Source organism: Dysidea avara, chromosome 11, assembly GCF_963678975.1.
Source record: "Dysidea avara chromosome 11, odDysAvar1.4, whole genome shotgun sequence".
NCBI classification, from domain to species: domain Eukaryota; kingdom Metazoa; phylum Porifera; class Demospongiae; order Dictyoceratida; family Dysideidae; genus Dysidea; species Dysidea avara.
This window is the reverse complement of record NC_089282.1, coordinates 23,404,882-23,430,088: the sequence shown is the minus strand read 5'-3', so window position 1 is coordinate 23,430,088 and position 25,207 is coordinate 23,404,882. Positions and strand designations below refer to the sequence as shown.

Below are 25,207 nucleotides of genomic sequence, written 5' to 3'. Positions count from 1 at the left end.
TCATTGCATAAAATTAATGTGAAATGTCAAGAATCCAGGAGAATTTCTTATCAGAAAAATATTATCATCATCATACATTATACATGTACAAAGAACACTATGTATACCAGTCCTCCATGATCTGACACAGACTGAAAGAATTTAATTTGGTTGGTATTAGGACAGATGGTTCTACTTTATTATATAACTGTTCCTGGAAAATTCTGATCTGGTATGGGTGACTGCATGTCTTGTTGATAAAGATCCTGAATGCCTATTGTATTTCAGCTTTGACAACTATTGACAATGACATCAATGAATATTGTCAGTAAGTCTGTTGATGTGCACAATCGTATAGCAACCTGCATTTCTATGAAACTGTATTGCTTTCAAATCTTTAAGGAACACATAACCTTCCTATAGCTATAGGTCTAAGGTATTAATGCACATAGTTTGATGGTCAGATAGATTAGCAAGATGTTCCACAACTGAATGACACTCCACTTCTGAAATATGTATAATAGTATATTTTGTTATTTCAGATTATCACAATGAACAGAAATTATTAATTTTAAGGCTTATATATTTGGTAATTCATTTTATAGTTTGATTTGAGCTACGCATGAAAGCACTGCCGGTTTAATTTTTACATTGATTGCTATTTTTGTCATATATACACAAGATGGAAATGAGATAACTACCCCAAACACTTGTGTGTACCTCACACACAATGTATGAGAGTTAAAGTGTCTGCATTATACTTTGTTTGTGTAGATATATTACACAAGGATCTATATATATATATATAGGTGGATTTTGAAGGCATGTAGAGTTTAAAACATTTTGCTAGTCAGGCTTAAACAGTGCAATTGTCAAGAAAGTGATGCAGTGTTTTGTATCCAAAAAATCCAAAAATCTGTTGTGTGTTCTCGACCTACAATCACCCTTTAGATACATTAGCATAATTATGATAAATAATATTTAAATAAATTATTCAGAAAATTTAACTGTTTTGAATGAACTGTTATGGACTGCTGTGGGTCTTGTGTAGGTTTTTAAAGCTTTGTATATATATAATTATGGCTTTACTTGCACTTAAGTATCTCACACAATCTTTATTTATGACCTGGTATTCTGTTGTGTTAAATTCATTGCCTATGCAGCAATTCTTTTATAGTACGTTCACGTTGAGCTGAATCCTCAAAAACATTTAATAACTTATGGATGCAAGTACACATGATCTTGAAATTTGGCTCATTTGTAGTACTGCTTGATCCGCTAAAAATATTTCAAAATCTTTTGTTCAAATGTATGACATAATATTTACGGCCAATCAAATTTTTCACAATACATTTCCTATGGGAAGCCATATAAGTACAGTGTCCATTACGGCCCTTTCCTGAACTTGTAATGGAGCCAAACCGTACGTGTCTGTTGTTGACACCTTTGCTGTTACCATTAATCATCTGGTTAGCTGAAATGTTAACTTGGTTGAGAAAAAAATCCACTTTTAATTTTTAGCCGTTTTTCAGGATTCAGCTCAACGTGAACATACTACTATAATGTTGTAAAATTTAATAATTCTTATGTTGTATTAAATATTATTTTTTATTGGTACAGTAATCTTTATGCCGCTATATACAAAAAGTATTTTTGATTTAGTCCTGGAATGCTGGCATCAGAACCACTGCTTGCTAGTAATTAGTGTAACTTTATTGTTGCCTCATAAATCTAATGCCATTTTTCTTTGATGCGGTCATGTGTTATCAAAGTGCACCAAAGATAAAATTAATTACGTTTAAAAAGTTAGCAGGGAAGTGTAAAGATTATTATAGTGTTTACACAAGGGACCTGAAGTGCAAATTTGATCTCTCTTTAGCCAATCAGATGATATTGTATCAAGACACACGGTAGTGTGTCGTGCGGCCCAAGAAGCCGGCGTGCCACCCGTGAGTATATTAACAGGAAGAAAGAAAACGCAATTTTCACACCTATGTAGCTCTGTGATCCCTTATCCGATTGGAACCAAATTTGCTAGAGAGGTGCCGTCGGTAAGGGGAGTCTACACACCAAATTTGAAGAAAATCGCTCCAGCCATTTCCGAGATACGAGCGAACAAAATTTCGTTTTAATTTCTTCGTTTTTTTCTTCTTCTACTTCTTCTTCATTTCTCACATTCGCAAAATCCGCCATAAAACACGAATTCGTGCTCGGATCGGGCTGAAATTTGGCACACTTAAAGGGCTCATTAAGGCGGATCTGTGTACCAACTTTGGTAGGAATTCGATGAACATTCACGGAGTTATGGCCGATTATTTGCGTAAAATAAGGTCGAAGGTCTGTCACGCCTACAGGGTAAACTCCTTTGAGGAATCAGTTGAAAATTGATATGTAGATGGAGCAACCATCGTAGGAGTGCCTTTTTGTGGTTTGAAAGGAATCGGAATAAAGCCCACGGAGATATGACACAAAACCCGACCTGTGTCAAAATTACGCAATCGATTTTTATGAATAAAAAACTATTAGTTTTCGTATCTACCAGGCAAACCGCTTAGAGCAATGAGCTGAAAATCAGTATGTAGCTGGAATAATCATCATGGAAAGTCCTTCCAGTAGTACAGAAGAATTGGATTACAAACCACTGAGTTATGATTCGAAACCCAACTACGTGTTGCAAATGCGAGATCGAGATATTCTAATAGAACAGTCACCCTATTAGAACATTCAGTGTATAGCTACACATGCATGCACGCATACAGTTCATATTACTTACAAGTTATTAGTTCATTGTGTAATAATAATGGAATTGATTTATTTGATAGTGCTTCTCTTTGTTCTTGTAGAAAAAAAGCAAAGAAAAAGATGTGATATCTATATGCATAAATATTGGAATTCATTTATTTGATGGTGTTTCTATTTGTTCTTGTAGAAAAAAACACAGAAAAGATGTGATATCCATGCATAGCTACCAAACTGGATGCTGCCAAGCTATATACATCATGGCTGCACCAAAGGCTAAGCCTGTACAAGGGTGCTTCCACAACATACAACATACACAAAAAACTTGACACACACCTACATAAACTATACATTGTACCGATAATGTAGCATTGTTCATTATATGATTATATCACCTTTATACCGATTATCAAACTTCAACAAACATTAAGCACAATAATATTTATTATTTTCAATGTACGTAACTACACTCACTAATATAGAGAACATGCAATGCAGTTATAAGTAGGGCTCAGCTTTCAAGTGCATTATTATTTATACAACATTGGATATTCAAATAATATGATATTCAGGATGCTGTTCAACATTCTACTACTAAATCATTTATAATCATTAAGTGAATGCAGTACGTAGGACTAAACAGTATATAAATCTATGGGCTGCTCACTGGCAGCTCCACCTTACAATCAAAACTGCATAGTGAGGCTTTGCTGAAAACATAACATCATCCATAGCAGTGTTGTTTTAGTAAGGAATTTTAGTTTTAGTTATAGTCATGGCCAGTTTCGTCAATTTATTTTAGGTATAGTTTTAGTAATCTTTCCTAATTCCTTTTAGTTATTGATTTAGTTAAGGTTAGCTATATTTCTGTGTCATTTTAGTTTTAGTTAAAAGATGTGAAAATCTTTTAATTATAGTTTTAGTAAAATTATAAAAACCCAATTATAGTTTTAGCTGTACATAAGAAAATCTTTTGGTTTTAGTTATCTTAATTCTTTTTAGTTTTAGATTTAGTACTGGTAAATTATTCTGTTGCGTTTTAGCTATAGATTTAGAGTTTTAGTTTAATTAATATATTATGAAGTTGCTTTTAGTTTTGATTAACTAAAACACATATCAAGACACACGGTAGTGTGTCGTGCGGCCCAAGAAGCCGGCGCGTAACACCCGTGAGTATATTGACAGGAAGAAAGAAAACGCAATTTTCGCACCTCCGTAGCTCTGTGCTTCCTTGATGAAACAAGACGATTTTTGCTGTGAACATGCCCCCCAACTGCAGCACTCTACATTCCAAATTTGAGCGAAATCGCTTCGTGCGTTCCCGAGATATGCTACTTCAAAAATTGGCTGAGTTTCTTCGTTTTTTTTTTCTTCTTATTTTTCTTTTTCTTGTCGCACACTTACAAAAACTGCTATAAAACTCGAACGCGTTATCCGATTGCCTTGAAATTTGGCACACAGAAGGGGGGTATAAAGGCGCATCTCGGTACCAACTTTGGCTGGAATACCATAAACAGACAAAGAGTTATGAGCGATTATGCACGAAAAATAACACCAATATGTTGTCACGCCTACAGGGTAAACCGCGTATGGGAAGAAGCTGAAAATCGGTGGGTGAATAGGTTAACTATTGAACCTCAAACCTTTTGTGGTTTGAAAGAAATCGAGCTAAAAACCAGGAAGATACAGCGAAAAAATCAACAGTGTGTAACAATTACGCAATCGAGATTAGCTAATTTTTAATATTTTTATTTTATTATTATTATTATGCTTGCCACGCCTACCAGGTAAACCGCTTGGGGTAATGCTTTCAAAATCGCTGTACAGATGGAGTTATCATCTTAGAAAGGCTCTTCAATGGTGTAGAAGAATCAGACTTAAAGCCACGGAGTTATAACACGAAATCCAACTTGGTGTAGCAAGTGCGAGATCGAGATACTCTAATAGAGCAGTCATCCTAATAGAGCAGTCACCCTGAACAGAATTCAAGAGATCAGTTAGAAATAAGTAACCTGTATAGAGATCAGCTACAAACAAATCACCCTGTAGAGAGTTCAGCTACAAACAATTCACCCTGTTAAAACATCAGTTAGAAGAAGATTTCTTGTAGAGAGTTCAGATACAAACAAATCACCCTGTTGAAAGATCAGCTAGAAGATGTCACCTTGTAGATACTTCAGTTACAAAGAAACCACCATGTAGAGAATTCAGCTACAAACTAGTGACCCTGTAGATACATCAGCTAGAAGAAGTTACCTTGTAGAGAGTTCAGCTACAAAGAAACCATTCTGTAAAGAGCTCAGCTGCAAACAAATCACCTATACAGAATTCAGCTACAAACAAATCACCCTGTAGAGAGATCAGCTAGAAGAAGTTACCTTGTAGATAGTTCAGCTACAAACAAATCATCCTGTAGAGAGATCAGCTAGAAGAAGTTACCTTGTAGATAGTTCAGCTACAAACAATTCACCCTGTACGGAGCTCAGTTAAAAGAGGTTTCCTTGTAAAAAGTTCAGCTACAAACAAATCACCCTGTAGAGAGATAAGTAAGAAGAAGTTACCTTGTAGATCGTTCTGCTACAAACAATTCACTCTGTAAAGAGATCAGCTAGAAGAAGTTACCTTGTAGAGAGTTCAGCTACAAAGAAACCATCATGTAGAGAATTCAGCCGCAAACAAATCATGTATAGAGAGTTCAGCTACAAACAAATCTCCCTGTAGAGAGATCAGCTAGAAGAAGTTTCCTTGTAGAGAGTTCTGCTACAAACAAATCACCCTGTAGAAAGATCAGCTAGAAGAAATCACCTCGTAGAGAGTTCAGCTTCAAAGAAACAATCATGTGAGAGTTCAGGTACAAACAAATTGTCCTGTAGAGAGATCAGCTAGAACAAGTTACCTTGTAGAGAGTTCAGCTACAAAGAAACCATCATGTAGATAGTTCAGGTACAAACAAATCACCCTGTAGAAAGATCAGCTATAGAAGAAATCACCTTGTAGAGAGTTCAGCTACAAAGAATCTATCGTGTAGAGAGTTTAACTACAAACAAATCACCCTGTAGAAAGATCAGCTATAGAAGAAATCACCTTGTAGAGAGTTCAGCTACAAAGAAACCATCATGTAGAGAGTTTAGCTACAAACAAATCGGCCTGTAGAGAGATCAGCTAGAAGAAATTACCTTGTAGAGAGTTCAGCTACAAAGAAACAATCATGTAGAGAGTTCAGCTGCAAACAAATCACCTGTAGAGAGTTCAGCTAGAAACAAGTCACCCTGTAGGGAGATCAGCTAGAAACAAGTCACCTTGTAGAGAGTTCAGCTAGAAGAAGTAACATTGTAGAGCTACAAAGAAGCTACCATGTAGAGTTCAGCTGCAAACAAATCACCCTGTAGAGAACTCAGCTACAAACAAATCGCCCTGTAGAAAGATTAGCTAGAAGAAGTTACCTTATAGGGAGTTCAGCTATGAACAGATCACCCTGTAGAGAGTTCAGCTACAAACAAATCACCCTGTAGAGAGTTAAGTTACAAAGAAACCACCATGTAGAGAGTTCAGCTGCAAAAAAAATCAATCACTCTGTAGAGAGTTCAGCTAGAAGAAGTCACCTTGTAGAGAGTTAAGCTGCAAATAAATCACCCTGTAGAGAATTCAGCTACAAACAAATCACCCTGTAGAAAGATCAGCTAGAAGAAGTTACCTTGTAGAGAGTTCAGCTACAAAGAAACCACCATGTAGAGAGTTCAGCTGCAAACAAATCACCTGTAGAGAGTTCAGCTAGAAACAAGTCACCCTGTAGAGAGATCAGCTAAAAACAAGTCACCCTGTAGAGAGTTCAGCTAGAAGAAGTCACATTGTAGAGAGTTCAGCTACAAAGAAACTACCACGTAGAGAATCCAGCTGCAAACAAATCATCCTGTAGAGAGTTCAGCTAGAAGAAGTCACCTTTTAGAGAGTTCAGCTACAAAGCAACCACCATGTAAAGAGTTCAGCTGCAAAAAACTCAATCACCTTGTAGAAAGATCGGCTAGAAGAAGTTACCTTGTAGAGAGTTCAGCTACAAAGAAACCACCATGTAGAGAGTTCAGCTGCAAACAAATCACCTGTAGAGAGTTCAGCTAGAAACAAGTCACCCTGTAGAGAGTTCAGCTAGAAGAAGTCACATTGTAGAGAGTTCAGCTACAATGAAACTCCCATGTAGAGAGTTCAGCTGCAAACAAATCACCCTGTAGAGAACTCAGCTACAAACAAATATGCAGTGAAAAAGATCAGCTAGAAGAAGTTACCTTGTAGAGAGTTCAGCTACAACGAAACCACCATGTAGAGAGTTCAGCTACAAACAAATCACCTGTAGAGAGTTCAGCTAGAAACAAGTCACCCTGTAGAGAGATCAGCTAGAAACAAGTCACCTTGTAGAGAGTTCAGCTAGAAGAAGTCACATTGTAGAGAGTTCAGCTACAAAGAAACCACCATTTAGAGAGTTCAGCTGCAAACAAATCACCCAGTAGAAAGTTCAGCTATGAACAGATCACCCTGTAGAGAGTTCAGTTAGAAACAAGGAATCCTGTAGAGAGATCACCTAGAAGTATCGCCTTGTAGAGTTCAGCTACAAACAAATCACCTGTAGAGAGTTCAGCTACAAACAAATCACCCTGTAGAGAGATCAGCTAGAAGAAGTTACCTTGTAGGGATTTCAGCTACAAACAAATCACCCTGTAGAGAGTTCAGCTACAAAGAAACTATTCTGTAAAGAGCTCAGCTGCAAACAAATCACTTGTACAGAATTCAGCTACAAACAAATCGCCCTGTAGAGAGATCAGCTAGAAGAAATTACCTTGTAGATAGTTCAGCTACAAACAAATCACCCTGTAGAAAGATCAGTTAGAAGAAGTTACCTTGGAGAAAGTTCAGCTACAAAGAAACCATTTTGTAAAGAGCTCAGCTGCAAACAAATCACCTGTACAGAATTCAACTATGAACAAATCACCCTGTAGAGATCAGCTATAAGAAGTTACCTTGTAGATAGTTCAGCTACAAACAAATCTCCCTGTAGAGAGATCAGCTAGAAGAAATTACCTTGTAGAGAGTTCAGCTACAAAGAAACCACCATGTAGAGAGTTCAGCTGCAAAGAAATCACCCTGTAGAAAATTCTGCCAGAAACAAATTGCCCTGTAGAAAGATAAGTTAGAAGAAGTTACCTTTTAGAGAGTTCAGCTACAAAGAAACCATTCTGTAAAGAGCTCAGCTGCAAACAAATCACCTATACAAAATTCAGCTACAAACACATCACCCTGTAGAGAGATCAGCTAGAAGAAGTTACCTTGTAGATCGTTCAGCTACAAACAATTCACCCTGTAGAGAGAGCAATTAGAAGAAGTCACCTTGTAGAGTGTTCAGTTACAAAGAAACCACCATGGAGATTTCTGTAATCAATATATGTGACCGGATTTGCGAAAAGGGGTCTTCCACACACATCCAATTCCGTAAATGTTGGAGACCATAACTCAGTGTTCAAGTAACATATTAACCTGAACATTTCACCATGTATTCAGCTATAGTGGTGCTCACCATTGCCCAAATATCAAGGCAATAGCTCTTTCCAATCTGAAGTTATCAATTGTCAAAGTTGGCAAATTGGACCCCTTTTCGCAAATCCGGTCACATATGTATTATACAGTATATATAATTTGTACATTTACTGATAAAATATTTAAAGTACATCTACTTCATCTTTTCTTCTTCCTGTAGTAAAGAAAAAAACATAGGTTAAAAAAGTCCCAAAGCTGGCCATAGGCCGGCTTTGGGGTATACAAATACAAAAAGAAATGAAATCTAATCCAAAACAGCCAAGCTGTAAAAAAAGTGTGCGGCCCTCAGAAAGGCTATGGTGAAAAAAGATGTGAAATCCAAGGTGGCGGCCAAGAAATGGCTGTGATGGTAGGTTAGTGGTAAAACTTTTAATAACGACAATTCAGGTGAATTTTTGTGAAGCGGCACAAAAATTCACCTGAATTGTCATTATTAAAATTTTTACCACTAACCTACCATCACAGCCATTTCTTGGCCGCCACCTTGGATTTCACATCTTTTTTCACCATAGCCTTTCTGAGGGCTCACACTTTTTTTACAGCTTGGCTATTTTGGATTAGATATTTATTACATGTCAATTAATCCCCACAGGATAATTTGCAGCTGACCTCTCAACTGGGTGACTTGAAATGTAGCTGAACTCTCTACAGGGTGATCTGCTTGTACGTAGATGAACTCTTTACAGGATTCTCTCTACAGGGTGACTTGACTCTAGCTGAACTCTCTGCAGGGTTATCTGTTTGTAGTTGAATTCTCTACAGGGTGATTTGTTTGCAGCTGAACTCTCTACAAGGTAACTTCTTCTAGCTGATCTGTCTACAGGGTGACTTGTTTCTAGCTGGTCTCTCTACAGGGCAATTTGTTTGTAGCTGAATTCTCTACAGGGTGGTGTGTTTGCAGCTGAACTCTCTACATGGTGGTTGCTTTGTAGCTGAACTCTCTAAAAGGTGACTTCTTCTAGCTGAACTCTCTACAGCATGATCTTTTCATAGCTGAACTCTCTACAGGATGATTTGTTTGCAGCTGAACTCTCTACATGATGATTTCTTTGTAGCTGAACTCTCTACAGGGTGATTTGTTTGTAGCTGAAATCCCTACAAGGTAACTTCTTCTAGCTGATCTTTCAACAGGGCAATTTGTTTGTAGCTGAGTTCTCTACAGGGTGTTTGTTTGCAGCTGAATTCTCTACATGGTGGTTTCTTTATAGCTGAACTCTCTACAAGGTGACTTCTTTTAGCTGATCTCTCTACAGGGTGATTTGTTTGTAACTGAACTCTCTACAAGGTGATACTTCTAGGTGATCTCTCTACAGGATGACTTGTTTCTAACTGAACTCTCAACAGGGTGATCTGTTCATAGCTGAACTTTCAACTGGGTGATTTGTTTGCAGCTGAACTCTCTACATGGTGGTTTCTTTGTAGCTGAACTCTCTACAAGGTAATTTCTTCTAGCTGAACTCTCTACAGGGTGACTTGTTTCTAGCTGATCTCTCTACAGGGTGATCTGTTCATAGCTGAACTTTCTACAGGGTGATTTGTTTGCAGCTGAACTCTCTACATGGTAGTTTCTTTGTAGTTGAACTCTCTACAATGTGACTTCTAGCTGAACTTCTACAAGGTGACTTGTTTCTAGCTGATCTCTCTACAGGGTGACTTGTTTCTAGCTGAACTCTCTACAGGTGATTTGTTTGTAGCTGAACTCTCTACATGGTGGTTTCGTTGTAGCTGAGCTCTCTACAAGGTAACTTCTTCTAGCTGATCTTTTTACAGGGCATATTTGTTAGTAGCTGAGTTCTCTCAGGGTGATTTGTTTGCAGCTGAACTCTCTACATGGGAGTTTCATTGTAGCTGAACTCTCTACAATGTGACTTCTTCTAGCTGAACTCTATACAGGGTGACTTGTTTTTAGCTGATCTCTTTACAAGGTGACTTGTTTCTAGCTGAACTCTCTACAGTTGATTTGTTTGCAGCTGAACTCTCTGCATGGTGGTTTCTTTGTAGCTGAACTCTCTACAAGGTAACTTCTTCTAGCTGATCTTTCTACAAGGTGATTTGTTTGTAGCTGAATTCTCTACAGGGTGATTTATTTGTAGCTGAACTCTCTACAAGGTGACTTCTTCTAGCTGAACTCTCTACAGAGTGATAGAAGAAGTCACCTTCTATCACTCTGAAGAAGTCACCTCGTATCTCGGAAATGGCTGGAGCGATTTTCTTCATATTTGGTGTGTAGACTCCCCTTGCTGGCCGGCACCTCTCTAGCAAATTTGGTTCCAATCGGATAAGGGATCACAGAGCTACATAGGTGTGAAAAGTGCTTTTTCTTTCTTCCTGTTTTATACTCACGGGTGGCATCCCGGCTTCTTGGGCCGCATGACACACTGCCGTGTGTTTTGATACTCAAAAAAATCATTTCCAGCTGCAGTATATAATCTAATCCAAAACAGCCAAACTGTAAAAAAAAAAGTGTGCGGCCCTCAAAAAGGCTATCGTGAAAAAAGATTTGAAATCCAAGGTGGCGGCCAAGAAATGACTGTGATGGTAGGTTAATGGTAAAAATTTTAATAACTACAATTCAGATGAATTTGGTGCCGCTTGGTCTTGGCACAAAAATTCACCTGAATTGTCGTTATTAAAATTTTTACCATTAACCTACCATCACAGCCATTTCTTGGCCGCCACTTTGGGTTTCACATCTTTTTTCACCATAGCCTTTTTGAGGGCCGCACACTTTTTTTACAGCTTGGTTGTTTTGGATTAGTTAGTAAGGATCATGAAGTTTTCAGTTTCAAACAAAAACACATTGACCAGAAACCAGCCTCAAAATGCATTCATGGTACCTTAGCAGTAATTACGTATTAGATAAAATGAAGCCCAGGAGTATCTTCAGTGCATGTAACTCAATATGCTTTCAATTAGTTTGCTATAAAGAATTTTTAATTGCCTGCCTGCCTGCCTGCCTGATGCTTGTGTTTGTCTGTCTGTCTGATGCCTTCAGACAACTGTACTCAATAACAGCTAGGGATATGGGCACTGTTAGACATCACTTCAGTCTTACAACTGCCTTTTGGTATGTCCCTAAAAGGCACTTTTTGCTTCTATGGATTGTAAATGAAGGTGGTGATTTTATCTTTTAACTGAGTTCACAAATAAATAATGAGGCAATAGCTATAATGCACAATGAAACAATGCACAAATTTATTCTATTGCAACACATGGTTCACTTAATTGTAAGCTCTCATAACAATGCTTAACTGCTCCAAGAAAAATCAACATTGTATTGCATCATGGTTACACCTACCACAGTGTGGTTATTCTTGGAAATTTCTACATACTTTCCCTTGCCTCCCACATTCTGTGTGGGGATATTTATTTATTTTCATCATCAAGTGATTACCAGATTTCTAAGAAAAATCACAGTATTTTGAAAACAATGTATTATCACATTATGGCAAATGCATTAATCATAACCTTGGTTGATGATGAAGGCATTAACATACAACCTGTAGTTCCATTAAAAAGAATGTGAGTCTAGTCCATGATGCATGCGCTATATTGTGGCACACAAACAGTCCACCTTGGGACCAAGAAACTTCTACATAGCTAGTTGGTAAATGTAAAGCATTGGCCAATTATTTACAAATTAATTCAGTCGGTTACAGTAAAAACATTTAATTTTGAACAGATGTAGGAACTAATGTGAGACACTTCATGTGCTGTAAGAGCATGTTTGGGCTTGTTTGCACTCAACATGCTCAACCAATCAATATCAGCAGATCATCATGATAGGGTGTTTCTGATTGGTCACATCTTTAATATTAGCAAGCACTTTGTTAGATTATACAAGCGCTACACTCTAGTTTTATAGTGAATTAAACCTAATAATGGTATTATAAGTAGTCTTAGCAATCCATTACTATAGCTAGGTCAATGGCTTTTGACCATCTTTCCTTCAAAATTGTCTAATATGTGTTTGGGTGATTAATATGGTCAAACTACTTAGGTATCTCCATTATCAAATATTACTTTGAAGTTGAAAGTATATTGACTATATATATAGAATTTGTTTACTCTACATAATTACATAAGGTCTTTATATACATTTTCACTTTGCTCACTAACAAGAATTACTCAGTATGTACCTGTTGAAGGTTAATAAATATCATGCATATAGCATTGTCAAAGGTCTAGCTTAGTTTATGTCTTTGTAAAAAGTTGCGATACTTGGTTGTGTAGCTTTACCAGTAATTTTGAGGTAGTGTAAAATGCTTAATTGAGCTCATATCCAACAACTGTATGTGATTAATTGAAGTATACAAAATTATTCATCAACATTAAGTATCATTTGCTGAATTGCAGCTTGCAAGTAGTGGACTGCATTGCATTGCATAACATGTTCCAAGAAAGCCTTACGCTATGGTTACATCTTATTCTTGGAATTTCAGGTTTCCCCAGAAAATTTCCCTTGCTTCCTCAGTATGCATTCAGTGTGACAATTACTTTCATAATCAAGTTATTGTCAGAACTTCCAAGAAAAAGCATTACAAGTAGAGTATTTATATAAAGAATTGCAATGTGCTGTGTAGGCACATATCATATACCTATTACATGATATAGTATATAGGTACATATCACATGATATAGATTAACCACAACCTTGGAGAGTTTCTGCATTTGTGCAACAACAGTGTGTATATGGATAAAAGAATTGGCTCTATTCCTTGCCCATGAGGTATTTTTTCAGTATGTGATAGCTTGATTAAACCTTTTGTAACTACTGCCGGCACATTCATGGTGATGGTTTCTGAATCAAAAGTGTGCTGCTTCAATGGAATTTGTTGCCAAGGCAGATTTATAAAATTTGGACTACCTTTCAAGGTATCACTCCAAACTTTTAGCTTCTCTTGCTTTTGTTCAAAGTTGTACTGAAAGCAGGGGAGAGGTACAAGGTTCCAAATTGGGATTTTGATTCACTTCATAGCATGTACTGACCTCTCTAGCAAAGATGGTGAATGATGGGTCACCATCAGAGATGATGTGATGCATTATCATTTCCAGTAGCCATTGCTTTGGCTATTTTTTAACAATTACAACACTAACATAATTTATAGCAGCAAAAAAACTGGTGTTCAACACTACTTTTGATTTTCAATTATACGCATAATATAAATTTGTTTTATGTAATTACTAGATGTAATTATTACTGATGTGACCATAACTACAAGCAAATAAGCAAATAGATAGGATTTGATGTGACTGTTATAAGCATTCTAACAAGCTGATAACATAACACAGCCATAATTTGCATTGAAGAATTGGTACTGCTCAAATGCAATGTTGTTTCTCATGCTTAAAAGCAAAACAGGTACCACGTCCTATAATTAGGAAGTTTTTTTTAGTCGCTCACACTCACAAGGCGGCGTTGCATTTGAGCAGTACTGTATATGCTACAAATTTCATAAACTGCTACATCTACATGTATACATGGTAGCTTGTTGGCTATTGTATTAAGAGTCATCAGTGTCCATGATAGCTTGTCTTGTGAAGTTGTTGTTGATGGGTCTACCAGGAGATGCTGGATGGTCTTTAGTGGCCTCATCTGATAGTGGCGGTTTGTTGTCATACTCATGAAATGTTCCATAATCTATAGGGATGCAGTGGCTATAATAATTTTGGGAATAATAATTTGGGAATATTTTCTGATTACAAAGCAATTATAAAGTTTTAACAGTAAGAAAATCACTATTTACATTTAAAAAGATCAAGGTAGTTTAAGAGCAGTCAAAATATTTGCAGTTATGAAATGATGCACTCTAATAGAAGGAATGGAGGACTATTTTTAAGTTGAAATTTATTTATTTATTTATTACTGTGTAGGACTCCATCAAGGAGTATAACACACAGATACAAAACAAAATCAAAGTAAATTCAGATGATTTAACAAAATGTCAGTGTAATTGATCTGATATGATTAACTAATATTTTTGACCAACATTGGTGGCATAATTTTGGAAATAGTAGCTATTTATTGTACGTATGTTGAGCATTATGGTAGAAAAGTTTGGTAAGCCACTAGATACATTTGTAGTGATGGTGAATTTAGCTAAGTAAACATGAGGCTATCATGTGAGCATTATGTATATATAGACTATGTGTAGTGGTAGCAGTAAAAATGGCAGTAGAAAGCATTATAATTGTTACACAAGCAAAGACATGGTAATAACAAGAAATATGTATATATAGTAGTTATGCGTACAGGTAAATGCAAGACATACAATCATATGCAAGTATTGAAAATGATGTAGATCATGACAAGTGGGTATGTATATGTCTTCCAGAACTGTCAACTCGATATTGAAATTTTACTATCAAGATACATCTTGAGAAAAATATCACGATATTACTAATTATCACGATAATTTTTTTCATATTTTGACAGGTGCTCTACTATCAAACTAAACCTGCCTACATAATACAGCAGCATGAATGGACATACAAAATAACATAATACATTGCATATACCATTCATTGAACTATGCATGGAGATGCAGACATCAGATAGACTTCAAATTCCTTACAATTAAGTATAGTGAGGATGTGTCTTATATACCCAAGTGCACGACATAAATTCAGGAGTTCTATAGATTCCCAAGCATGAATTAAAAAGTGTCAACTATAGCAATAGAAGGTCATACTCAATTTTACATCACCACATCACAATTTATATATTGTTACAATACGTAGAAATATTCCTTCCTCAATAAAAATCCAAATAATAAAGCTAGTCCCTTATCACAATGACAAATCTGTTAGTAGCTACTTTCATATTCACATGAATACTCTATTAGAGTGTACTTGACTGCTCTATTAGAGTATTTTGAACTATAAAATCTTTCCTCTCTAGATTCCTCCCCCCTCCCTACAATCTGGATCTTCTTTGGATCTGAATCCTTCCCTTTCCTGGAGCTACAACAGCAGTGGTGTGACGTTCCACTATGTTTACTAAAATGGATATTATTGGAGAGCACTGCAGTAATCTTGATATCACGATAATGTCGTTTCTACGATACTGGTATCATTTCATCAAATATCACGGTTTTATGATATAACTGAGATACCGCCCACCCCTAATGTTAATATGCGATACTGTGTATTTCAAGTGTGTGTGTAATATAATGTCAACCACTCACTACCAAATGCTATATTGTTGCATCTGTATGTGCCAACATACTCATGGTTGATATCAAACTGTTTGGCTGTTCATTGTCCTCTACTAATGGTTCAGTAACATCATTTAAACTAGTGTGTTTAGAGGAGTGATTGATCTCTGCAGGCAGCACCTCAAGATTACCACATGTTTCACCACATTATTAGCTAACCTTTGTTGCTTCTTCTTCCAGCAAGCCAGCAGTGTATAATTAGTCCCAGTACTATTACCAAACCAATTACAGCAGACACTGAAGCAGCAGGTATAATCCATGTATTTTCTGAGTTGCTACTTGCTAAAGTGGTGAAGTACACACAAATGAATGAAGTAACATAGTTGTCCATACCTTTTCTGAAACGTAGTGTTGTAGATACTTTATTAGAAACAACACTTTTACTGGTAGTGACCATTGTTCTGTTGTAGTAGCAGTAACAAGTATAAGTGCCTTCATCTTCACTAGTGATAGTATTGATGTTTAGGTTAGACACAATCAAGTCATCTACTCCAGGATTAGTGGTAGTAATGATGTTTTAGTGTTGTGCGCTCTTCACTGGTAAATTATCCTTTAACCACACCACTATTGTCACCCCAATAGGTGCTCTAAACTGACACTGAAGTGATATACTGTCATTGAGTTTAGTCTTGATGTGTTTGTTAGGACCATCAGTGACTTTTGGTAGGACAAACACAGCTGTGTAGAGAATTGTAAAATTGCCATAACAAACTGGTTGATTGCAAGATGATTTAGTAACATAGTTGTGTATGATTATTGTATATGTGACTATCTCAGTGAAAACCCATCTAGTTTGCACAACTTCCCATTTTCTCAGTATTGTCTGCATTGTCCAAGAAATGGTTCACTAAAGTTTCAGTCGATTATGCTGAACTGTTTTGCAATTACAGCGCTAGACAGTAGGAAGAGCAAGGAAATCGATTCGTACAGTGATTCTACTAAAAATAAACTACAGGCACTTACATCTGCACCCATAACTTCCATTTGGATTAGTCTACACTGGACTACAGAGTTGGGATTTGGCTTACAATGTTCACCATGGATTAACAGATCGACCAAAGTTTAGTTTTTTTCCCAGCAGTTACTTGTGCATAGGCGTATGAAGGTGGTTTTATTGAAGAAACGGCAACAAATTTATGTCTACTCCATTGTAAACAAATGCATGTGACATGCAAACCGTTGGAGCTACAGAAAGTAAACTAAGCTTTTCAAACTCCCCATGAGTAGGTGAATGAGATGGCGTATAGGTTTAATTGATTTGAGTCTCCCTTCTCTTAGTAATGGCTAGATTAAAATTTGTCTTTGTAGCTAACACTCGCAGTTTCACAATTTTTTTTTTTAATTTTGTTTTTCTCAAAACGCATGCTTGTGCGAACTAGATGGGTTTTTGCTGAGATAGTCATATGTACTACAACATACATTATCAAGGGGAGGGGTGCTTCCAGGGGTTTCAGAAAACCGTCTTGGATAACAAATCTATAGAGCCAGAGCCCAAACATTTTGAGTGGAGGTAACAGTTAATACACACTATGATTATGGATCTGATGTGATATTAAAAATCTCATGTGACTCACTCTCTATGTGCATGCAGAATGCATAAGTGTGAGGTCTAGGGAAAGCTTAGGCATGCTCCCCCAGAAAAAAAATGGTGATGCTCTAAAATTAAATCTGGTGGCTACTTTTATTGACAGTCTTTTCTGCTTTCAGTTAGCATTAAGTGTACAATTTGTTTCATGGTTATTTATTTTACTTTTTCATAATCCAATTTCTGAAGGTGAAAGTTTAGTTCTATAGAATTAAGTCTGGAAATAATTTTGAATACATAAATGCCAAGCAGATAGTTAGCTGAAACTGCAAATCCAGTCACATACCAAAAACTCTCTCTCCATCAAGTGACGGGTCTTACATGTGATAAGTACTTGAATTACTAGGTAGTATTATTCTGAGAGTATGTAAATATACTCTAATAAAGCAGTCAGGTAAACATACTTAACTACTCTACTAGATTTAAGACTACTTATAATGTTATAAAAGTTAATGTAAACCCCTTTTAAAACATCCAGCATATTAGCATAAAATGTAACGAAAATTGTGAAGTATACTTACATAGCTTAGTAGCATGAGAAGATAGTACCTCATCAAGTACTACTCCACAAGTTAGATCAACACCATTTAGTTCTAATGGAACTTTCAATATGTTAAGTTGGTTAGTGAAGTTACAACAAGATCCATCTTTACTTAAACAAGTTTGATAAACAGCAATACAATATGGGTCAGTAGAATTGTCCATGATGTATGTGGGCTCTGTGTGTTGACCATGTGATCCGATCATCCAGTAAATTGACATGGAAGGCCATAAAATTTTCAATTTCCCTTTGAACAGACAGTGAAACTTAATGGTCTCTCCTTTAACTGTCATAATATTCTTTTGTGGTACAGCCACACTGCCTGAGTTGTTACACACAATGGGAGCTGGAGGATAAACACAACAATACCTCAACAACTTTAAAATAATTCAAATCCCCTACCTTTCCTCACATCAATGTACACAGATACAGAGGAGGTTCCACACTGATTACTAACAATGTTGGTATAGTTGTCAGTGTCATCTTCAAATGACAACTCATATAGTGATAGTCTACTGTATAGTACTCCATCAGTAGTGTAGTTATCCACCACAGCAGTTGAGGGTAAAGGTCGGTGAAATCCTACCCACTTTATGTCATCACTGGACAATGGCAGATCACTGAATATTTCAGTGACTAATATTAATTTGCTTCCTTTGTATTTTAAAATGTAAGGATTGAAGTTGTATTTGCCAACATGAGGTGGAGATCCTAAAATAAGATAACTCATACAAAGTAATAAACCATGTATTGGTCTGTTTTGTGACTTATTTTTAACTAGTTAATCACCAGCCACGCGAAACTTTGACATGAAGACTATAGTTTTTAAAGTCACTTAAACTTCATATGGTTCATCTCATTCACATGTATTAGCTGGCATTACTATGACTTCAAGAACAGTAGATTGTTGTAGTGTATATATACAACATGTGAATATCAGTTTACAAAAGTATCAAGAAGCAAAATGCACGGGATCAGTCTGTTTTGCTTATATTTCTTCCTATTTTACTATCCAGCAATTTCTTTAATTTTCCACCTATAAGCTCACTACTTGCTAGAAGGATGTAAATATGTGTTCATTACGTGTTTATGGTGACTGCGCTCTATAAACTATATTAATTACTGACTGCTTTATCAAACGGTACGGTCATACCGTTTAAGTAGGGATCATGGTGAATATTTTGCGTGCCGCCCAAAATTCCGCCTTTAAAAATCATCCTACAGACATTTTACATGGTGAAAATCACCTTTACAAAATAGTACTAGTCCATATAATACATAAAACAGCATTAAATACAACAAAACACTTACAGGTGACCGAATATAAAATTTTTAAAAATTGCTAAAAACGTCAATTTTAGTCTCACTGCCTGACCACAGTCGCAAGCCTAGAGCCCAAACGAAGCAGCACATGGTCACCATTTTACGCCACAACAACAAACTCACTGGTGGGATGTGCCTTTTGGGGTTCCGATGAGTGTACGCCCTGTGCGCCTTGTCTTTTTATCTTCAATCAGGTTGGTTGTCTTCTTCTTCAAGCAACGAAACCATACCAAGGCATTACTTTTCCGTATCAACACTTTTCTGTAGACACTACAAAATTATTTCAGAAAGCACTTATCCTGCTGAAAGAGTGAGGTGCTTATAATTTCAAGTGTTCCATGTGAAACATTAAGGCCGCTGAGTTGTCACTTCGACTTTTGCCAATGCCTGGACTGCAATCGACGAAGAGATTTGAGATGGACTGATACTCTATGGCTTGATCCTCTGTACACACTGACTCAGCCACTCAGTGCCGGATGGTGAGATCAGCGAGTCAGAGATTCATGTGATTGGATAGTATTTGAGTGGAAATTGTATTACTTCATCCTTTTAGTTGAGACTAAGCTCCAGACAACTGAAAGGGCCTGTTCGTTCGAACAACTTCTGGCCGGGGTGAATAGAACGCAGACTATCGTACTGAGACAGGTCATAGATCTGAGCACCACTGCTACTACGATCAAAAGTAAGCTATGCACGCTACTACAAGCCTATGTGCCTCAAAGTTTGGCACTACTACGATCAAAAGTAAGCTATGTACGCTACTACAGGCCTATGTGCTTCCAAGTTTGGCACAGTATGTACTTTAATAAGCTGTAACTAGCTAGCTGTGCTACAACAAATAAACTAAACAAACTAGTATATTAATTTTAAAATGAATTAAGTAGGGATCTATGCAATAAAAAGTAGTGAAACAAGCAACGAATGTCAATGGTATTACAGCATAGCTCGATGGGAAAGTCCCTACTTTGGCACATTAGCTATAATTTTGCTCAATGCCAAAGTAGGGACTTTCCCATCAAGCTATGCTGTGATACCATCATTCATCTCTTGTTTCACTACTTTAGATCCCCACTTCATTTTTAAATTAACAATAATATTTTTAATACTATTTGAGTAGATTTATTTACGACATTTTTTGGAAAATGCTACACTCAGGAGACACATGCAAAATTACACATGTCTTGGCTCAAACCCTGTGGTAATTTGGTGTGATTATACTATATTTGCTTTTAAATTTCTCAAATAAAAGTGCATTGTGCTTAAGCTTTGTCCAATCATGCCAGCGTTTTACTCCTTGCTTTTTGTCTTCCTATATAAAAATTATTCTGACAGATTCTAAGTTTGTGTGTATCAATTATGTACATAACACAAATACTAGGCTGTTTGATATAATTCCTTTGAAATAATAGTTAACAATTATCCAACTATAGCACTAATCTATCCAGCAGCACCTGACTGTAAGATTAACACACAAACTGTAGAAATCGCTTTAGATATTGCAGTGGTGGATAAAAGGTGAAGTTTTTGAATATGGAAGTGTTACAGCACAAAGTCAATGTAGTATGGGTTCTTGGGGCATGCCACCAGTCTGAGAGCTCTGAGATTGCATTTTAGATTATAAGGCCATGTCAATTGTGTTTCTGGTCCTAAGAAATATAGATGCATAATTATGTAGGTGAATGAAATTCATGAAGCAATGAAGCTCTTGCTGCTGAGAAGTCAAGATTGTTCAAGTATACCAGAGGTATCATAGAAAATAGTAGGGAAACAAGGGTGGCTGCTTATACACCTGCAGATATACTGGTGAACATTTAATCCCAACTTCAGTCTATACCCATGACTAAATTAGGGATTAAATGTTCACTAGAATATCTGCTGGTGTATAGGCAACCTCCCTTGTTTTTCTACTTTTTTTCTAAGATCCCAAAATTGAACTTAAATTTCCAAAATTTTTTCTGTGAGAGAGAATGTTACCTAAAGTCTATAGTTGCAAATACAGAGTCAAAACATTATATCAAAAAAACTACTGGATGTAGTAAATATCCCAAATCCTAAATGCAGTCTAGGCATGAGTTTAAGAAGCCACAGCAGCTGGGTTTCAGAATTCCCCTAATCGAACTAATTTTCCTTGTACTCCTAGAACAGATTACAGCACAAACAGTTAGCATATCTACTCCAGTACAATGTGCATTTCTGAAATTAGAAAAACCAGTATGGAATTTTGCCACAAATTTCCAAATTTTACATTCTCAGAAAGCGATGAGTGTGTTGGACAGAAGCTGCCTAATCATAGTAAATTCATTGCTCTGAGCAACTATCTATGTAATATTATAAGGCAAAAGTAAAGTTATATTTGCTCTGTACAATTACTTGATTCTCTAATAGAATGTGCCAATTGTTTTATCAATGGAGTGAGATGTCATGTTGCTGCAGGGTTTAATAGCTAATATTAAAATATCACTGTATTACTAAATGTCACAGTATTATATTGTCCAGTAAGGTGCTAAAAAGCAATGTTGGCAATCAAAATGCAGTGTCAGCATAACGTGTTTTATGCAAGCTGAATATGAAGCCATATACATCAAAGTGCCCACAGTCTGTTACCTGGATACAAGCCAGTTATATCACAGCTATTACAAATAAATAAAAATAGCAGTCGTAGAATGTCTTACTCGTCCTCGGCTTCGCACCAAACTCTTGTCAATAATCAAGAGATATTTGCCTCTTTTTAAATTGCATATAATGTACCTACTAAGCTCATATCTAGACTACAATATACCAAGCTAACATTTAAGGGTGGTGTTTTGACCAATATCCATCTGGATCTATCACTAAAATTAGTAGATATAACTAGCTAAAGTTACCGTATTGTCTCGAATAGTGGCCTGGGCGTTTATTTGTTTCGAGCAACTTTAACCCAGATCCAGTGGCCTGGGTGAAAAGCTACTTCAGTAAAATAAACATGTAGGCAACATTTTACCCAGGCCACTATTAGAGACCGGCCACTATTTGAGGCAATGAGTATGTGGAAAATTGCTATTACTTTGAATTCCTAAATCAAAATGCTTGCTTTCCAAACTTAGACTCAAGGTGCAAACTGTGAATATTTTAACTGCTCTAGGCCTACAGTGGCAGATCCAGCATGGGGTATGGGTAAATACTGCATGCCCTCAAGGTACTACTATACAAGGCAATATAATATAAATCATTTGCAGAAAGTTCAGAGGGTAGGGATATCCTACCTTAATCACTGGCAAGTAACTATATAAAAACTACATACATGTTTATATTTCAAGAATTGTAATTTTTGAGGATTTTGTGATTGCTTATTTATACAGCTTTCCATAAAAGTTTCATCCTTGAAAATACAAATTCTTCATCATGCAAGATTAGCCCTGTGATAGACTGACTAATATAGCTATAACCGTGTATAATGTTTTATGACATTATTAATGGTACCTGTATCTATATATATTGTGTTTGACCTTGTATTCAGTTAGTTGTAGTTGTCTATGTTATTCCTGATATCTATTGAGTTATTAACTATATTAACTGTGGTTGTTCGCGTGCAAGCGATAGCTATTAGCTTATCAGATAGTGATACACGACATATTGGCGATGAGATAAACTGGAAGAATGGCTACTCATGGACTGTTTCACCTTTCAACCCAGAGAAAGAAGAGTGGAGCGCCTATGTTGAGTGTCTCAACTATTATCTTGTGGCAAACAGCATTGAGGATGACACCAAGAAGGTCGCAATATTGATGTCTAACAGTGGACCTATACAGTCTATGGAACTATTCGAAGTTTGGTAGACACTGAAGCAAGGAAGGGAATCAAGTATAAAGACTTAATTGCTATCCTAACAGTTCACTTCAACCCGAAACCGTCACCTATAGTGCAAAGGTTCAAGTTCTACAATTGTGTCCAGGCGAAGGGAGAGACCATCGCTGTGTATGTAGCTGCATCACACGTGTTAGCTGAGCACTGCGACTTTAGAGATTCCTTATCTACTATGCTACGACATCGCTTGGTTTGTGGCGTAAATCACGAAGGGATTCAACGCCAACTCCTGGCTGAAAAGGATCTCACGTACAAGAAGGCCCATGAACTAGCAGTAACTTAGGAAGCTGCAGCCAAAGGCAGCAAAGACAACAGTACCACCACCACTCAGCAAATGGAGCCAATTGTAAATTACACGAAGGGTGTCAATTTTAAGCAAAGATCAGGAAAGACAACTAACTCACCACGGGCCAAGCTACCTGATGGGCCCCAGACGAAAACTTGCTACCACTGTGGAGATGCACACTTAGTTTCCCAGTGCAATTTCTGGACTGCAGAATGCCACCGATGCCACAAGACTGGACACATTGCAAAGGTGTGCAAGTCCGAACCAGAAGGAAAGTTTCACCACAGTGGCAAGAAAACTCACCACTACTTGGAGGAAATCCCAGACCTCCCAGACACAGAGGACTCTTCATATGGATTGTTCACTCTACAAAGTGAAATATACTGATACAGCTTGAGCTAAACAATGTTCCTGTTAGAAAAATGGAACTAGATACTGGAGCATCACTGACTTTAATCAATAAGGCTTCCTATGATCTCATTGCACAGAATGGGTAGGCTGCCCTTGAGCAATCTGTAGTAAATTTGAGAACCCACACTGGTAAAGCCGTGAAGATGTTGGGGAGCACCACTGTAGAAGTGAAGTATGGTGAGAAATGCATACACCTGACTGTTCATGTTGAGGAAGGGAAGGGACCAAACTTGTTAGGTAGAGACTGGCTAAGTAAGCTTAATATTAACCAATTAGACATTCACACCAATGGCACCAAGCAAATTAGATAAAGTGTTAGACAAACATGCCTTACTATTTAAGGATGGGTTTGGTATGCTAACAGATGTGAAAGTCAAATTACAAGTTGACCAAAGTGTCCCACCCAAGTTTTTCAAAGCTAGAAGCATTCCTTTTGCTTTAAAAGGCAAAGTTGAAGTTGATCTGGAATCCCTAGAAGCTGCTGGGATTATCTCTCCAGTTAGTCACTCAGACTGGGCTGCACCCATAGTGCCAGATATTAACTACACAAGTAGATGAATGAAGCCCTTTAAACAGACCAATTCACTTCATTGCATGTATAGGTGCAGGCAGATTTGGAAAAATTCCATAACAGAACCAACTACATGTTTCCAGTGAATGTTCTATTAGAGTAGTTAGCTGACTGCTCTATTAGAGTATCTCGATCTTGTAAACCTCCAATGCTGATCTGGGTCCTTGTTGCATAAATCCACTGATAATACCTTGGAAAGACGTTTATAAGGTGGTTTTATGAGTATTTGTATTATTAGTGATCATATAATTATGCTAAGACAAAATTTCATTATAATACTCAGTATATTGATCACGTAAAGCCTAAATATGAAGGGGGGGCTTCAGCCCCCAAAGCCCCCCCCTGCTACTCCTATGAAAAATTCCTAATTTTTTCTTGCACTTGTAAAAGTTAGTTTGTAATGTACAGGACAGAAAATTGGCAATACCTCAGGAATGCTTAAAGATATTAAGCTGAAATTTTAACACAAGATAGATGAGCACCCAGTACTTCATTTAAGCTATAAAACAGAAAATTTACCAATGTACCAAAAAGGTAGGTTTTCCAAGATCAGGTCACACATGTGTATAGTGTGTGCATGCACCCTTATTCTGATAAATCACACTTAGGCCACTTCAACTAAATCTTATGTTTCTCGGGCGAAATTCAGCCAAATAAAGGTCGGTAGGTCGGTAAAATAAAAATAAAAATAGGCTATTTTGCCAGCTGAAGAATGAGTCAAACGGTGGCTAAGCTACATTACGGTTGCTGTATTACCATAGTAAGGCTATAGTATCTATGGTATTACTTGTGAGTAGGCAGCTATGTTGAGATATTTAGTGTTATTTACTTTTTGAGAGCTTAAAGATAAATTTGCAACTCCTTCGTGGCGTTATTACTCTTTGCAAGGTGATCACGTGATTAACATAATTATTTTATGCTGAAAAATATAGGGTCGGTTGGGCCCGAGAAACAAAAGATTTAGTTGAAGTGGCCTTGTTATCATAACACTGTAATTGAACAATCACATATGACAATTACTGTTTTAGCTAATAGATGTTAGCTAGGATGATTGCCTCTCCACTGTTTAGTTAGTACACATTTATTACCATCATCAGTTATGCACTACATCTGACAAACTAGAGACCTG

The 25,207-nt window shown here is 36.9% G+C and overlaps 1 protein-coding gene across 2 annotated transcripts; it reads right to left on the bottom strand.

The window, feature by feature from the left end:
• Positions 1–13,515: 13,515 nt before the first annotated feature.
• On the bottom strand, positions 13,516–18,659 carry LOC136238512 (uncharacterized). Of its 2 annotated transcripts, none has more exons than XM_066029047.1 (6): positions 18,047–18,659; positions 17,625–17,990; positions 15,852–16,196; positions 15,678–15,800; positions 15,489–15,625; positions 13,516–13,942 (listed from the first exon to the last, which is right to left on the bottom strand). In XM_066029047.1, exons 1-3 carry the CDS (start codon positions 18,372–18,374, stop codon positions 16,036–16,038), a joined length of 855 nt encoding a protein of 284 aa, XP_065885119.1. In that variant the 5' UTR covers positions 18,375–18,659; the 3' UTR covers positions 13,516–13,942; positions 15,489–15,625; positions 15,678–15,800; positions 15,852–16,035. The 2 variants fall into 2 exon arrangements, with proteins under 2 accessions (XP_065885119.1, XP_065885118.1); XM_066029046.1 differs by having other exon boundaries at positions 15,530–15,625.
• Positions 18,660–25,207: the final 6,548 nt, after the last annotated feature.

Bases quoted from the DNA above. Each gene is read 5' to 3' on its own strand.
- LOC136238512 (XM_066029047.1), bottom strand. From the start codon at position 18,374: ATGAGTTATCTTATTTTAGGATCTCCACCTCATGTTGGCAAATACAAC. The intron at 17,991-18,046 runs GTAGGGGATTTG...TTTATCCTCCAG, and splicing joins GTACATTGATGTGAGGAAAG to CTCCCATTGTGTGTAACAAC. The intron at 16,197-17,624 runs GTAAGTATACTT...TTCTCTACACAG, and splicing joins TTCTCATGCTACTAAGCTAT to CTGTGTTTGTCCTACCAAAA.